At 40.5% G+C, this 18,603-nt stretch overlaps 1 protein-coding gene across 1 annotated transcript in view; it reads right to left on the reverse strand.

Annotated features, from left to right (window-relative positions):
• The window catches only part of LOC118418401, a 57,206-nt gene that overhangs the window by 17,674 nt on the left and 20,929 nt on the right, over positions 1–18,603 (reverse strand). The window contains exons 3-7 of the mRNA XM_035824285.1: positions 10,007–10,071; positions 6,249–6,432; positions 5,822–5,922; positions 5,398–5,598; positions 4,832–5,206 (exon numbers count right to left, since the gene is read on the reverse strand). Of these exons, the coding sequence (XP_035680178.1) occupies positions 4,832–5,206; positions 5,398–5,598; positions 5,822–5,922; positions 6,249–6,432; positions 10,007–10,071 (926 nt within the window). The remainder of the gene's footprint in view (positions 1–4,831; positions 5,207–5,397; positions 5,599–5,821; positions 5,923–6,248; positions 6,433–10,006; positions 10,072–18,603) is intronic.

Genomic DNA, 18,603 nt, shown 5'->3' on the forward strand with positions numbered 1-18,603 from the left:
ATGCTGTAACCTTCGCCGAAGCAGCAAACAGGAATCCTTATCAACAGTTCTGGTTATGTAAGGTTGTTTTAAAAGTGTGCATTTATTTATTCAGGTCGACACTTCACCTGCCCATTACAGCTGGCTCAATCATTAATTGCTGCTTACAGATTTGCACATCAGCATGTTGGAGTCAGCCAACATGAACCTGCCTTAGAGGGTTCAGGGGGTCTCCTGTCTCCAGCCTAGTCATGCGTTTTCCCTTCCCTGATGTCGTCACATGTATGCCCTTTGGCAGACAAAAGGACACAGTTGAGCCAAACTCTCAGCCAAAGCAACTTTGCAATGACAAAAACACACCTTGAATGTCGAAGTTCTTTATCCTCAATCACACATTTTGGTGGCCGTCTATTACCTTCCTCAGGATAATAATGGTTCTACCTCGCATTGCATGCAGTAAATAAGTGGCTGTGAATAAATAAAGTATTGTGTTATTCATTCACGTAACAACCAGTCAGATATTTTACGGAATGATAAAGCTAGGCTATGGTATAGTAGGATGACCCGGATATTTTTTCAACTTCTTTAAAATCATTAATCAATGTGGAATTAGACACAGTATTTGCACTTTAAGTTACAAAGTGTGCTGATGCAATGTGCATGTTAAGACTCACTGTATGTCCAACAGCTGGTAGGTTTCTTTGGAGCCAGGGATATATACTGTGAATGACCTTCATTCGGCAAATCATGCATGCCATAAACTGAACAATACCCCAATGATGGATAACCAATGTCTTGTGCAACAACAAAGATCCGGAAAACGTCTATCTTTGAGGTGTTAAAGGGTGGTTTTATACCTTGTGTGGAACTAAATGTATAGTGATGGTGTGCGTACTACAATTTGTATGTAGGTGTGGTCATGACCTTACTTGCCCCACGTCCACACAGAATCTCTAACCACTCACGCAATTTGCAGACGTTTTTTGCCTCCTCTGCATGTCGGTAAAGTGTTCTTTAGGTGATGTAATATCAACGCACTGTTAAGGACCGAAGCATAAAAAAAATCCAACTTAAGAAGGACATCTTAAGGTTATCCTTGAGCTACTTTAAGAAGATTATCAAAGCCAACTCAAGGGGAATTGATTTTGGTTTTTATAGGAGCCTGTGCGCATACTAGTATTTCCTCTTTGGTTGATGCGCGGAAATGATGAGCGTTATAGAGCCTACTTGTCCTCGAGACGGCGTATGCTTGAACAGGACAACCTATGGATTTTTCATAACATAGATGAACTTAGTTGTAATTTTCGAAGACGCTTGTATCTACATGTAATATGATGAAATACACGGTATATTAATATTCATCTGTCACACTTGGGAAATCAAGTCTAGCTTAAGAGAAAACGTTTGACGAAGGGCCTTCATTTTATTGAAGAAAGTGACATTTCTAATACAGCAATAATGTTCCTTCTGGCGAGACAAAGACGTTAATCAGCAAATTTTCATTTTAGGAGCCGAGTAAATTTGTGAGTGCTGCCGTCCATCTCAACGTAGCGCTAATCAACGTCATTATGTACATGGAATCTGCATTAGAAGTGTCCTTATTCCACTTAAGGCGCACTCCCCAGCTGTAGGCCTTTATTAAGCACCGGGATCACAGGAAAGATCTTCATACACAAAAGTTTGCTTCCAGCCATCAAGTCATTCATTCCTTCATATATACATTTTTTTAACCCTATCTTGTTCTCCCTGCTATCATTTTTTGAGAGCCCATACTCCTCTATATCAAAGCAAATCCTGTCAACAAAACTAAAAACATGAGGCCATTTTCGTGGAAGCGATGGTGCCCAAAATAGCTCTAATCCTCTTTCTCGAAAGTCAGCAATTAGTATAGCAGTGAGCAACTAACTCAAGTGGCCTTGAATTTAATCGATTACACTTGAGTCGGGCCTCAGAGAAATCTAACGACTAGTCGACTGTATATGCCAATACTTCCAGAATCTTTATTTCGAGGGCCTAAAGACTTAAGTACTTATTCTATTGTGGTGTATGGCGGAATAAATGAGATTGCAGAAATCTGCACCACCGTATGTTTCAATAACTTTATCACCGCTTCACTGAGCAATCCGGCAGTTGGAGCGACGTATTGGAATCACAGAGTCGACTGTTTACTTCATTGCCTCCGGCTTTCAACAATTCATCAACTGATGCAAGAAAGAGTTTTTTTATCAGTTTGTGACAACTGTACCGGTGTGTGGAAGGATTATCTGTAGTAACATTCGAGCCTTTTGTATGTATGAATGTGTGCATTCATGTACACAACGTCAAACAAATATAATTGAATACTATATCGTGTGCTGTCTTGTATCCATCTGGGTTTATAGTGGATTAAAAGTGAGAAAGGAAAAACTATTACCCGGCAACCTGAACCATACAAATGAGCATTTCACGGGATGCTTATTTGAGGAGTGATCAACGGAATGTGAAAAGTTTGGTCGAATCATATTAGGATTTTCCAAGCAACCAGAATCGACAGATTCCAAACGTTGTCTACGTATACATGTTGTTACACCGATGACAAAGTTTGTAGCTAAATATGCAGGGTAGCAATTTTGTTAGATACACTTAACTAAGAATATGCAAGCAGATATCCTTCATCATGTATACCGTTGTTACTCATCCATAAAGGACTTTTGATTGCGCACTATGTAGTGCCTGGAACATAATCCCCGGCAGAAAATTGTAGCTTTTACCTCGGAAGAAAAATGGAGATAAAAGCCTTCTCGACGGGATGAGTCATCATTTAATGGCAGCAGTGGTTACATTATCTAACAGTCTGTTGATAACATCCCAGCGTTACTATCTTATCAACAGGACCACCCATTATCTCGCTCGGTCCTGGCGCGTAGTTATGAAGATTACCGGCAAAAAAGTTGGTGCAAGTTTGGAATCCCAACTAGAAATGAAGTATTGGAAACGGACGTGACTGGAATTAGCAAAAATATGTTGTTGTTATTGCACTCTATATCTTCTCTAGCTGGGCTGTTACATGTCTGTTAACCAAAAACATTTTCCTTTTCATCTAAAATTGCAGGTAATTAGGTAGATTAATATTCCGTCCGTCTCCAATTTGTCCGGTCTGCCAATCCTAGTTACCTTCGCTAAGGTTATGATTTTCTAGCGTTTATGTACACATGTATGTACGTATGTTTTATTTGGTTGAATAACATAACTCTATGGGTGTATGAAATATCACGAGACGTCATGAAATTTCATATGTTGTTAGGTCATGTCTTAAATCATCAAATTATTTGATTTCGGGCCCCTGCCGGCTTACTTGTCACTGCAACAGAACTGGACAGTTCTGTACAAGTGCTATTTTTCTATTGGCAGATATCTTGAAAATACGTGACGCACGTTTGGGCCCTCTAGCAGCTTTCTTTTAAACTGCGGTGGCGTTTTAGTAGTAGACTTTGAAACAAATTCTTTTTTGAAACGAAGACTGAATAATTCAAAAAGCAGTAAATGAAGTTTTATGACGTTAAAAAATCTTTTTCTGCTTGATCCTTAAATTCTATATCTCCAATCTTATCACACATAACAGTAGCTAGCTACGCCTGTGCAATTTCGTTGTTTTCTGCCATCTTAGCCTCTCAAAATATCACCCTGAGGTTCAAAGCTTAGTGGAGTTTTATACCCTAATGCGCCCAGACCTCCGTCTGTGGAAAGCCAGCTGCAGTATCAGTATTTCCCGCGGCCATTTTTCACACAGGTAATAACTGACATCAATCTTGTCGTTCCACCATGATAAATATAGAGCACATTCAGGACCGAACCTCCGGGTTACGTCTGTGAAAGTCTCCCTCGGATCTTAGGAGACAGCTCGACGCGTTCGCCATTACATGCAATGTCTGATTTATTGAGCAATAGATATGTTCCAGCATGGATTTTCCAAGCATTAAATTACTTTCCCGTCTTGTTCGTGGAGGGAGATGAGGAAATTGTGTGGTAACCAGTGAAGTGAAGTGAGCGTTGAGCACGGCTGAAATATAGACATGCTGCAGGAGGTATACAGCAGAACCTGGTGTAATAAAGTTACAGGGAGACATCTGAAGATCAGGCTGTTACCTAAAGGGCAAAGCGAGCCTGAACTGCGTCAAAGAAAGGTTTATTACTCATTACCAGCGGCGAAGGGGAAGGACGTTATATTTCTGTCGGCTTTGGTCGGTCGGTTTGTGGGTCGGTTGGCTGGGAACGCCGTAACTCAACAAAGCTTTGGATAGAGTTTGATTTCTCATGTGGTCGGTAGGTTTAAATATGGCGTAAAGAAGATGAGATCTGCATTCAGTTCACTTAGGAAGTGTCCACAATTTTGAAAAGACGTATACAGTTGGCGAGTAGCCCAGTGCTACATTAGTCGTGCACTGAGCATCAGCTGCTTGTGGATAAAATAGTAGGCAATTAAAGTGCTATGTAATGCACAGCATGTTCTCTAGACTTTGGATTTGTACTTGCATCATATCACATCACCATGAATTATTCTGTTTAGTAGATCCATCCAAGTTATAAGGTCTAAAGCACAAAATAATGGTGTTCCACTATTGGAATGCAAGCCTGTTTTTCCATGTATGTATAATCCTTACTTCTAAACCAATCAACATGTTTTACATATGGTACCTGCTTGCTGTAACATTGCATATCGACTGCAGGGTGCCTTCCTTGTCTCAGCGTTTTTAGTGTTAATGCGTCGTCCCACGATAATATACGCTCAAGTGGGAACTTTGAGTCGTTAATTATCACCCGACATACAGAACACTTATTACCATCTCAACAGGGAGTAAGATACAACACTCACCTCTCTCCGTGGAGAATCTTGCAGCAAACCCGGAAGATGTCACGGCGTAGTCGCTCACAAATTTAACCGTCACCACGTGCTGATTGGTGATGTACCGCAACAGCTTCACCCGTCTGGTCCAGTCACCGCAGTGCCTCACGGGAGGTATCCCAGGAGACTTCACTTCAACGTAGTCAGCTACACAGCCGTCACTCTCCTCTAGCTTAAACGATAGGAAGTCAATCGCTATCCTGTGGCCCTCGGGCGCATTTATAGTGATGAAACACACAACGTCCAGGGGATAGTTACGTGGGAAGTTTTGGCTGGAGAAAGTTCCCGACGTCCCTGACAGTGTCCTGTTGCATGACGGGGCGGCAGGAACCACTCCTAGATAACCTGGAGAAGAGAGCCGTCAATAAAACAAGTGTTGCGAAGTAGCAAGTAACTGATGTGCCCGTAACTTCAATCTTAAGGCATAAGTGCTGATAAAGTCACCCAGAAATCACGGGATGTCATTAAGGGCGGACTAGCGGTTGGACGTTAGGTACTGACTCAAGTGTAACGACATTGCAATCTTAGATACATACCTGCAGAGATTTCCTTACGACATACATATCTATTGCGGTTCTGGCAGTGCTCGTCGTTCCAGTACAGTTTATTGCTGCTCTGAAGACCTCCTGATGGGACAGGGAAGGACTGCCTGATAGCGATGCAGTCCTCGTTACCCAAGCCGTCATCGCTGGGCTGAGAGGCGTAGTTGTTGTGCTTAGGCCATCCAGAAAACCAGTCTTTGGGGAGGAAACTAGAATAAGTAACCTTTGCTTTGTCTCATATATTTCAGTCTTACAAGGTACTTTGCTAAAACGGTATGTTATTGCATGGCACGGTACAAACTTACATCACTAAAGCTAAAAGACTAATGCACAGCATCTGTCGTGCATCAACATTACAGATTCTGCCGCCTTCTTATTGTTGATTTATTTCAAACATTGGAAACTGGAAGATGCTTACTGAAATGTCTGAACTTCGATCCGTCTACCCACATGTAGTTGGCTTCAGTACGCCTGTCGTGGCCTCCGATCCAGAATGCATGTGCACTGTTGTAACTTTCGCTGTGGTAAAGAGATTAACAAAGGTATTCACGTTACTGAGAGCATAAACACTAGAAGTATCACGATAGCTTGACAAGGATTACCATGCTTTTTTTTCAAACTTTTTATTGATTTAGTTTTCAAACATATTCCACAAAAATAGAATAATTGACACACATGTTCAGCCACAAAATGGACAGTAAAATCAGGAAACAATAATCTATGACCAAGAAAACTAATGAGAACCCCTTTTGATGACCATCATAAGATAACAGAGAGAACCTACAGATGATTGGTTACCTTGTTCATGTCATGCTGTTCATTTGCTATGCAGGAGACATTCTCACCTTTGGAGTATAGTTTCTGACACGAAACTTTCCTCCAAGTCACTGGCTATGCTTGTCAAAGTCCCCCCTCTGGTTTTGCAATCCCAGCGTGCCTCGTCCCATGTGCTCAGTTGCAGCCCGACCAGGTAGCAGTGGCCGCCATGTTGGCTCCACCCGTTTTCACACTTACTCTGGGAGTTGGAGACTGTAGATTGCAACATGCATGATCAATAACTTTTCCTTCTGTTGCATTTATTTCAAAATCTCGAAATTATTTTCTTTTTAGTGTACTTTCCGTTCCAGCATGAATTTCGCAACCACTGCATGCACCTGCTCTTGAATCGCTACCGAGTTTTGACCTACCGACCCACCTACAGCTGCGGTACCTGTCAAGAGGCGTTCGTCCTAATAGCATTACAGGCTAATCAGGCTCGCAATTTGCGCACCACAGAAGAGGGGCAAGCTTCAAAGTCATTCTGCTGTTGTGGTAAATTAGAGAAATTGCACTAGAGTCAAACGCACATGTCTCTTCGAAGGCAGTGGCATCAATCAAGTGGCATTGAAGATGATAGTCATTTGCTGAAATGAGGGTGTGCGCTCTGGTACACACCCAGTCGCGGCATCTGGACCTTAGATGGCAAGAAACCTCAATGATGTCAAAACTACCGAGGCCAACTCAGCATGCTATGTCCATTAATGTTTATGGTCACATCGGGAGTGTTTCATGCCGCCTTCAAAGACATTAGTAGTTTTAAAGTGCGATTTTATTTATCGTGCTTTTCATGTATATAGATCCTAGTGAAACAATTATACTCGCTGTCGTGATAGGAATATATTCTATGGTGTGCAGAGAAAGTCATTTCTAATGGCTCGTAGCATCCGCCGGCTTCTTCACTCCATACGTCTATGCATATGATTCATTTGATCTTTCATAAGGATTTATAAAGGTTAGGAATAGAAGCTGTAAAGTATCAATGATTCCTACAGTTTTGAAACTTCCCCCAAATATTGTAAGATTTATGATGCGTTAATACACATCCCAAGTGTGATCTCTCTTAATGGTATGGTTGTATATGGCGTGTAATAAAAAAGCTTTATAATAAAGTTTATTTATTTTCCCCTCAGAGAATCATAAGAGTACGGTGCGACAGCACAGGGTACTAGTAGCATACGTGTGTTAGTTAGATTGCTTTCCCCGTACATGTATATATATCACCACTAGTTGATATGTCACATCAAGTTCTTATCACAAAAAACGGAACATATGCCATAAATCACATCGAATCCCGGCAATTAAATTAGAATTTCCTCATGACTTGGAGCAGGGAAATTTCAATTATTTGGGTGCCCTTTACCATTTTCACTTCTGTCGAACTTGTCAAGGATCACGGTGAACTTGGTACCATATGACGTTTGTCATCGCAAGCAGTAGGGAAAATTGCAATGATATAGACATTAGTTGTCATTCCATGTTACTCCAGGAGCCAAAGTTGTGTCTCCGGGTACTCGACCAATCCTAGGTAAAAAACGTTAACCTCCCAATCCTAGTCTGGTAATGGACATTCAATTTTTAATCTGACATCTGAGTGACATCAAACCAGACTTCCTGTATTTCCCTCTCTGTTGACAGATCAATGATAAGAATGTAACGTTATATCAAAAACAATATGTTGTACTATTTCTTCATTTTATTGATATGGTTGTGATAAAACAATCTATATCTATATGAGTACAATATGACGTTTAAAAAACTACCAGCACCCAGATGCCTTATTATCTTATATTGTCAAGCTTATTTCTTTTATGACTTCAGTCAAAATTTAAAACAGAGATTTCGCCATATTTTTTCAGGACCGCAACCGTAAACAGTATTTTCTCAGCCTTATCAAGAAGCCATCTGCATGCCTGTCGAGTATTCTCCCCGACGCACCGGGACAATAACAAGTTTCCGGTAAACCATGCGTAAGCCTGTATAACCCTCCTGTGATATTCCAGGAGATCTTTAATTGCCATGTGCTAGTGCCTGCGCCTCCATTAAATCGGGCAATTTTGGCATGATAATGAGCTCGCTTGCAACTGCGCCATTAAATCTTAGGATGTAGGGTTGAACAAGTTCTCTGAACTTCAATTATTCTGACGCATATCTCTGTGCAATTTCGACTGAGGCAATAAAATGTCCAAGATATAGGACGAGTCGGCATTGTCTGAGTTGGCAGAAGGAGATATAGTCATGTATATCAAGACTTACTCTCGAGGCAGACATGTTTAAGGTGTCGTATATACAAGGATTATCAGCGTTGGAGCACTGCGTACCAAAATGTAATAAAGTTGCAGTCAAGGGTGTAATGTTCGATAATTTGTGAATACCGATCACAGGGAAGCCATGTTGCTAGTAATGCTAACATTCCGTTAAATCGACCGGAGCCGTAAATATATGCTTAAAATAAAGATTTTCATGTGTGGTATCATTATCCACTTATTCAACAAAGTAGAAAAACGTCTATTAAGATATGAAGTTATTAAAAAAGACTAGTGGACGTGCAGACTATCATTTACTTGTCAAATTACAAAGAACAGACTGAAGGCTTTACGAATATTAATAATTTTGTTGCAAAACCATGCCCTAGGGCTAATTATAAACTGTGGGGTACAACATGTATATACTTATAAGAGCATGAAATTGATAGATATTTATATATAAATGTATTTCTATTTAAGCTATTTGACTTCTTTCCTGCATGCAGTGGGAGATGAATTGTCAAACGTTTTGGTAAATAAACGGATTGCACCACATAAGCAAGAAGATGAATCTGTTGATCGGTAAGGAGGGAAAGTTTTAAAAATTTTGGAATGATTTAGTTTTTTTTCAGAATAGTAGTGCTAGTGATAACTGGACGGTGTACAGAGCACAGAATGAAATCAATTTCTTATCGCTGAGAACGTCGGTTAAGTTTGTTCTAAACAACATTATCAGTTCAGGATTATGTCAAAAAGACCATCCCTATACGGTGTAACTCTCCGATATATGAATGTAGCTACAATCTTTGTTGTGCATCGATATACGTTATACAACTCAATGCGGTTTATTACCCTCGTAATGTCGGTATTTCTGGGTCACAATCTCTTGGACAACGGAAGAATACAAAAACGACCATATGGTAAAACCCTGTGTCCTAACCCACATTACCGGGCACGTATTACAGCAGTCTACAAATACCCCGTGTTTAACCCCCTGACCCCATCATCCAGGCACTAAGGATGAAATAAAGCCGGGTAAGCCTGACTAGAAAAATGATGTTGCCGTCGACTTTGGAAGCTGAAGGAACAGTGGGGGGTCACGCTTTCTGCATTTCCAATCTTCCACACCACAGCTCACTGCATCAAAATGGTTCGGCGAAATTGGCGGAGATAGAAAACACCTCGACTGCAATATTTCGGTTTATTCCCGAGCTCGCACGGTATAATTGACCAGGGGATCACTAATAGCAACCCACCTGCTGCTATATAACTTTTTCACGACGTGTTAAAAGGAGTCAAGATCTAGGAAGGCATTGCGATATGTTGGATAGTTTAACGATTGGTCGGTTCGTTTTTGTTGCCAGTCTCAACTTGGCAGACGAAGTCTATGAGCTAGTATGTAACAACACTGTATACGTAAACTTCGAACTTGCAATTAGTCTCCGGGTATGAACTTGAAAACAAATATACTACGTACGTACATGCATATAGCTTTTGAGTATTGCACGTCTGAAAGTATGAAGGTGCAAAGCCTTTCTTACCAGGTTGCGGGCAGATTTCCTTTGACAGCTTGTACCATTCGTCACTGGACGGTACAACAGTAGCCCTGAAACGGCAATTACACAACGACGTCAATACAACGTAAAGCAACATCATTTTGTATGAAATGCTGCCAGATTTCAACCATTCCATCAGACGTAAGATCTATGTGTTCATCATCCATCATCCGTTCAAATCAAATGTTGTCTAACTTCTTAGATGTCATTTGGCAATGAGATGCCATTTTGGTCTATCAGTTAATCTGATCATGAAAACGTCCTCAGAAAAAGAAGAGAAATGCTTGTAAAGAAAGTGTTACGTGTGGATGAAGGCATTCTTAACCCGTAGTCACTTGTAATTGGGAAATACCGCCATGACTTTAAGGTTTGTTTTCTCACGACCTACTTGAAATAATTGCCAATCCGTCCCTTGCGATCCATCTTCGGAAATGAAGTCATAAATCACAAAAGCCGAACCTTTGGTCTCTTTGTTCTTGACTAATGGTAAAGATTACCACTCATGACACCGGACAAATCCTGCCCGATAGAGCAGGATGTCAAATAGGGATCAAATTCACAACATTGTCCCACTCTGTCTTTGATCCTTTAGTTTGAACTGCTGAATCAGGGCGTGAAGACAATCATTTAATTCTAATGAATTTAAGGGTAAAGAAGAATAGGCAAGGAACGGTTTGATGAAAGTGATATCGATCCAGTTTACGTGACTGAAGAGGTATTTTTCTCTGGCCGTGATACAGAAGACAGTTTTTTTTTTCTTTTGTACAGATTTATTGTGCCAAGAAAATTCCCATATCTTTTTCCGACAAGTACAATGAACAGCGGACGGCTTAACGTCCCGTCCTGAGGACTGCAACCCTTTCCGGTAGCGTGCATGTCTGGTGAGCGACACAGCCAGGATCGAACTCACAGCTTCTATAACTAGTTCCAGAGACAGGGCCACTATATAACCGCTGGATCCGGACTATGTACGCTACGAATGAAGCCTATGCTATCAGATGGAGGATGTTTAAATGCTTTCACAGCATAAAAACCCGAGACGTATTATTTCTTCACGTGCCAGATGCTCTCTTTACACCTGAAAGTACCTGTCAGCGAAGCCTAATATCTCCAGTACATCGCTCGCTTCCAAACGGTAGTACGTCAAATACGGGTAATATTACAAGCCTGTGATGTTGTATTAAAATTCAGGTGACATGAGAGTTTGATCCAAGGTTCAGTCGCTTGGATTACTCTCCGTTTTGACGCCTCACAAATTGTTTTGACGGCGATTAGGCAAACCCTGCTGCCGACAAACGAGGCACGGGGCGTGCTTATCGCAGGGTTCTCGCCATGCTTCATGTTCTTAGACGTGACAAACGAATATCGATGCCTCGGGAGCATCTGGTGCAGCAGAGCGGTAGGGATATGGGGAAAGGCCGCGGCATGGCTGTGACGATTTGTAGTCCACTGAAATATGTTAAGAGGCTTATGTAAGTGCCCAAAGGTGATAGCTAAGTTTGGAGAACAGACTGCTGGATGGTAGCTTGGAATGAACACTCCACAGCCCAATTCTATGGATAGGACCTGAGCATATAAATGTCCTAATTTGCATCGTAAGCGCTAGTATAATCCTTATGAGTCAACATAGTCGCATGGCATATGGCTTTATGTCGACGCTGATCTTTCAGCTTAAACCGAATGCATGGTATTTCTACACTAGTCTTGTTGTTCAATATTGAACAATGTTTATATTGCACTTGGTAAAAACAATGTACAAAGCATGAATAAGAACAAAAAAGAAACGTTTTGTCAGTAGAAAATAAGCCACAGTGTCTCCCTTCTTACTTAAAACAGCTAATTCTTCGATAAGTACTGATTCAATAAAATAAAATAAGATAACGATACTGATAAATGATAGCAATAAACAATTATCAAATGATATTTGAAAAATCTATATAATAGCAAATGATTATTAGATTGTATGATTACCTCATAGTAGAAATGTATATATAACATGTGTTAGCGCCCCGTCTGCTATGATATATGTATGTGTGTTATATCCGAATGAGACTTCCTCTGATTAACTGCAGTAAGGAGGATATACTTTATCACATGCTACATCTCTTTTTATTGTAAACCTTAGCGAACTGTCCGTAAATCATATCACTTGTGTACATACATATATGTAAATGTAAATGTATATCAGATATATTCGAAAATCATATCGGCAAACCCGTAGTGTAACGATTAACGAAGGCAAAACATATGATATTTTCTGACAAAGAATAATGAATGATTAGGCTGTTCCAAATTTTTTTGTTGGGGGGGGGGGGGGTGTTTTGGTACATCCAGTCTAACTTGATTTTCCGCCAAGTACGGACGGTGACAAAAGTTTAATGTTGCCAAACTTTTCTGCCTCACCCCTACATACTGCTTCTTTTACGACCATGCGTTTCCCCTGTGTACTTGCTTCACATTAGTATTAATTGCGCCTGTCGATACGTGTTGCCACGTAATGGCGCTACAGCGAACCGTAAATGTAATTTTTGCTTATAGAACGTCCATGTTAAACCTTCTCACGTCCTGTGGGACATAAAAATCACAATCAATCCTTCTCTGGATATTTCAGAAAGCGTCTGTCTGAATGGCAGAGACGTCAGATTTTCATCAGACGTCCAATCCGCGGCGGTTTCCAAATATGCATTTAATCAATTTCTGTCCACACACGCCAAAGCTTCACAATTCCAGCCCTGAGGGACTCGTACAAACGACCTCTGAAATATTGGAATTGATTTTCTCGGTGGTAGGAAGACTTTGTTCACATCATGACATTTACACGGTTGTGTGTAGGCTTAAGTTTGTGTCGTACACGATAATACCAGGTGCCTGTAAAACTCAAGTTGAAAAGGTTACCTCGAGTATTAGCTATTTCCATTGTAATACATTGTATTAGACTTACAGAAATGTGTACGACGGTGCAGGGCTTGGTTTAGCAGACAAAGTAGAATTTCTGTATCATTCATGTTTGTACAAAAGCCGACCAAATGTCTCGTATTCTATAAGTAAAAGGGATTTTGACATCTTATTGGCTTCTTTCTTTCAGAATGTCAGAAGAAGGGAAATGTGAGAATGTCCCACCCTTAGGTTTGTATGGAGTATGGGTATAGGATTCAAGAAAAGAAATACGATTACAGTAGAAGCCGCTTAATTGCACAGCTTATTTGCCAGCGTATTCTGTGCAACTATGCGGGTGGTGCAATAATACGAAGTTGTCCATACGAAGCTGGACCACACTGGTTTGAGATTTGGGGATTCAGTGCAATTAACAGAAAGTAGGATAATCCGTTGTGCAATTAACTGGCTTCTACAGTAACTGTAGTTGCATTTCAAACGTCTGAAACATTTTTTATGGAGGCGATATATAACACACTAAGGAAGTTGTTTAAGTCTGGACGCCATTGCCAGAAGTATTTAATATATGTAGATTAAATCCTTCTGGCAATCGCGATCACATCTCCTCGATTTACACTTTGAATATCTTTCGACATTCGTTTGCTGCTATCTAACAACATCAACAATTGTACTTACAGTATGAATGATTTTGTGTAATGTTTGGAGACAGTTTTATAGCATTCTGATCTTTTTTAAAGTTTATTCATGAAGTTATCATGATCATTTACATATGATAAATAGAAATGATATGTATCCAATTTCCGGTAAGAAAAAAGACACCGGTAAAAAAGATGACTGGAAGTTGGTGATAACGGATTAGCTGGAGGAAGCCATCCGATAGAAACAAGTCGTCTGTATCACGATATTAATAGAGAGTCAAGTTTATCCTCAGGCTGTACAATCCGTCATACACAGTCAAGAGACAAAAATGAATAATTCTGAGAGATAGTCAATAATAGTATACTCCTCAAAAACGTTTGATGAAACCAGAGTATTTCATAAAGTGCTTACGTTTGAATATTTTGTGTCTTACAATGAATGTTTTTCATGGGAAAGCAATATACCATTAAAGGATAAACATATTCGAAACACATCTTATGGAATTTAGTGACTCGTGCCATTATGATATAGGAAGATGCACAGATTGCCATATCTTTTTCACGGAGTTTCGGAAGGGAATCTTCGTATGGCCATACTGATTTGATTGTGTGGATGATATTCTAAAAGCACTTTAAAACTGCCACGTACAAGCAAAAAGAAATAGTGAATTGAAAAAAGGGAAAAATTGCCTTTGATATGGCTCTAAGTTGTTGAAGGTTGAGAAAATAACTGAACACACAGGACATGTTATTTGTTGGCATCCTTCTGGCTTGGGAGTCAATGGAATTTCGCGCCATGGTCTGGTCAGTTCATGGAACGAAACAATAAATCATTGTCCCATTAAATCATAAATAAAGAGGATTTTCTTCTATACGAACAATTCCCAGACAATTGGTAAGCCATCAATTTAAAAAGAAAAGTCTTTATTCATGTTCTGTCTCCTCTCAGTTTGTCTGACTTTGCTCAGGATTCGACATAACTATAATTCGTTTTCCGATATCTTTTTGCAATTTACGGTTTATGTTTTCTTATTTTGGGTGATGTACAGTATGGCTTCAAATTTTCTTTGGGGGGGGGGGAGCGGACGAACATTGATGTCCTCCCTATAATCAAGTCAGTCTCGCCATAGCGTTAATAGAATCCTGTCACACCCGGGGTTTGAGAGATTTCCAGGCACCCGTACTGGCCTGCCCTGCATTACTTAACCTATAATGTGTACCTGACAATGTCAGCGCGGTCGGCAAGGCGCCATCCTTTCACTACTGTGACCAGGGATTCAATTACTTGTTGTCAGAAAAGGGTCGGCCTTCTGACCGCACTAAATGTCACAGGCTTCCCCGACGTTTTCCTAATCTTTCATAATGTTGATAACGCCAGCATCAGTGCATCCAGCCTTACTGTAGCTGTATAAGGAGTGCCTCTCCTGTATAGCAGATAATTGATCATGCTAGGGGCACATTTCCAAACCGGTGCCAGGCAGGGCAGTTTATGGGAATGAAAAATACTAGTATTATAAAAGAGACCAAAACAATCAAAACAAATAAATATCAGTGGTGAGCATAATTTTTACAAATTTTTGGATAAACACTTTCATTTTTTTTCGCTCCCACAAACAGTCCAGCTGGGCCCGGTACAGTTTTGGAATTCGAAGTGCAACCTTGGCATCATGTACGTCCACAGGGCATCCTACCAATGGATTAGGACGTACATAAGGGTGCACAAGTCATGGATACACAACTGTCTCAACTGTCTAAACCTTGGGTCGCCATCATATCCACATGTACTGCACATGTATGGCAGCGCAGTTATGCAATAATTAATGACTGCGTACAAAGTTTTGGCATCCAACCAACCGTTACTGTCCGTGCCGTTCCCCGACTGGCCATGTTTTATTGGAATGATGACCTTTTGACCTTATGGCCATATGGAAATGCACGACAGGAGACAGTTGTCGGTGTAGAGGATAAGTTCTCAGACCCTATTGGCCTTATGGACAAATAAGACACCAAAGGAGTTAGCCGGCCAAAAAAATTACTGTTAGCAACAAGTCGTGAACTGTAGTTTTTGGTCGGCTATCTCCTCTGGCACGTTATATGTCCATTTGGCCAATTTCTACTATGTGGAGTCTGGTGGAGGCTAGTCAAAGGGGGCAGACTTTGCCATATCGCATGTACGACTGATCTCCAAGCAGATGTAACAGTTAACAATCTTGTCTGGAGGGAATTTGTAAAAACGCACACCTCCAGAAAATCTACAAAGCACTGCCAACATACGCTTCAAAGAAGTCCAACTGCTAAATCTGCTTGGAGATTTATGTATTATACATAAATATATACAAGTATTTGATTAGCTGCGTAGTGAGCATTAAGTATCTCTCATTATGAAATTTCATCATTTCTATCCACTCACTGTCTATCTCAAGCGTGATATTCGTTCGTGCAATATAAATTGATTTAGTCCATTACCATCAATCATTTTTCCGATAATCGCTCTATAGATGTTTTATCTTTTCATCTCCATTATATCAAGATTATTGCTGTACTTTGCATTGTTACTCCACCGTGCATATCCTTTATCTATTAAAAGTGTAGAGGAAGAACTGTAGCCATGAAAATGTGTCAGGATGCCCCTTGTTCATTGTGTAGAAATAAGATCTTTGTGTCTGTGTAATACTGCGGAGGGGTGGGTAACCGGTCCAGAAAAACCGGACCTGAAGAAAATCAGTAGACCGGATGTTAGACCAGCTCGAAAATTAATAGATAATACCGGCAGGCGTTCATGTGTTTTAGGGCTATCAGTCTAAGAAAATAACAAGAGTGAAGAGTTGAGAGTAGAGAAGAGTTGATGGTCATGTTTACCAAGCTTCTACAGTCAAACTTGGTCTAAAACAGAGGCAGTTATGTTGTTTACATGACTATAGGATTTTTTCTACAGGATTATCATAAAACGCCAGTGGACATCCAATACACCACAAAACAGAATCTTTTATAGCAAGATGGACCGGTACCATTATGTTTTGAGTATCACCCATTCACAAGTTTTCACAGATAATTAGGTCCAGGGACCTGATCCTCTGGACCTGGACCGGACCTGGACCTGAATTGTCTGTAGCTGTACCCACCCCTACTGCGGAGTGTGTGATCGTTTCCCCATCACATCGGTGATAGATAACGTACGCTGGTAGATGCTATGTGATGTACGCGGCGCCGGCTTCATTAGCGAGCGTCATGTCGGTGTTATGTGCATGATATAGGATCACGATTTCAGTGCCAAATAAAGCTAACGGCGTCATAAGTTGTTACTACAGTAGGCTGCATAAGAACTAGCGAGCCTTCACGGTATTGTGTAAGTACTCTGTGCAAATAGTCTTACACGAGCCAGCGTCAAAAAACATTGTCTTAAACAACAAAAAAGGCCTGATCTAATCACGGAATGACGGGTAGAATATCTTTAAAGGTTTTTGATTACCAATCCATCCAGGTAAAAATCAGTTACTTACGTATTGATTACAACAGTATGAGGCAACCATCAAAACATACTTCCCTTGCACGTAAGCAGTTCCTGGCTCTAAGGTAAAGCTACATTGGTCACGTTCCAAACCACACTCACAATTCACCAAATATCATTTTACACTAGCCTGGAGTCCACTCTTGTTAGCTTTGGTCCGTTTTGGGGTAACAAGACTGGACTCCAGGCTACTATGAAACCATCCCACCTTACAATTTGTTACGCACACAAAGACAAATAATCAAACAAAACACTAAATGAATTCAATACCTCTTTTTTCACGGAGGTAAAATGACTGCATGGTGTGTGGATTAGTTTTATAAGTTATAGCTAGTACATTTGGTAACTCGTGTTCACGGGTGTTGATCGTAATAGTTAGGAGAAGTAAAGTGATCTGGGAGCTGCCCTATGATCTTCGTGTGAAGCCAATAAAAACCTCCTTCCAACACTGTATACGTCATTGATTGGTGCATTTTACATTCGTAACAGTGGGGTGATCACAGCATTGCCTTGTACCAAAAATGGACTTAGCATGGCCATACGGAACATTACCTTCTAATGGGACCCGAAGTGATTTTGAGCACAGGTCGTTCATTGACTGTTTCCCATTTGCGAAGATTGGTATGGGTTTAGAATTATCCTATAAATTCAGTATTGCCGTGCGAAGCAACCCCTCGGAGATAAAGATTTCATGAGTATAGCAACCACCAGGTGATAGTAACGGATAGCTAAGTACCTGGCGGTTTTGGTCTTTCAAAAACGCTGAATTGAAAATGGAACTATGGTTGCGAAAGCGGCTCGCAGGGAACATCTTAAACTATGATTTAAACTAAGTGGTTGAAAAGCCATTTATTCAAGACCTAGTTAATAAATGTAAAAGGATATCTAGATCGTTGTCTTCATGGCTGACAAGTTTAGATTTGTGTCAAAATACCAGGAATCGGTGTGGATGAAAGGATGTTTTATACCATATTCCTATTCTTCGTTGACACGCCCATTCAACTAGGGCGGCGACCTCGCCTCGAGTTTGATGGGGAAAAAAATTTTAACCATTGAGTTTTTTAGTCAAACTTTTACATCTGTATGACATTTCAGTTATAAATTCAAGGCTTACACAAATCCAACCATGGTCGCGGCGAGGTCGCAGTGCTATCGCCGCCTAGTCTAATGTAGGTCTGTAAGAGCTGTTTAGACAAGTCACCGCTTAGCAAAAGTTGTTTCAACTGCAAAATCGTTATAAAGACGGTTTTCAAGATCACAATTCTAAAGACTCGCTGTCTTCTTCACGTCAGCAGAGTGAAGTATGAGCATGTGGGTGGTTTAATCAAAACGCAATGCCGCTCTTATTAAAACAGGTTCATTCCTTATTGCACAAAAGTAAAGACACATATCTCCATTAGACGAAAATATATCAAATTGTTATTTAGATTTCTATGAGCAACTGAGTTGATTCAAATATGGTCAACCCCTACGTGCATTGTGCGTCCGTCAGAAACAATAACCAGTCCCCTGACTCACTCTTTATTATTGTAGGAAGCTTG

Source organism: Branchiostoma floridae, chromosome 6, assembly GCF_000003815.2.
Source record: "Branchiostoma floridae strain S238N-H82 chromosome 6, Bfl_VNyyK, whole genome shotgun sequence".
NCBI classification, from domain to species: domain Eukaryota; kingdom Metazoa; phylum Chordata; class Leptocardii; order Amphioxiformes; family Branchiostomatidae; genus Branchiostoma; species Branchiostoma floridae.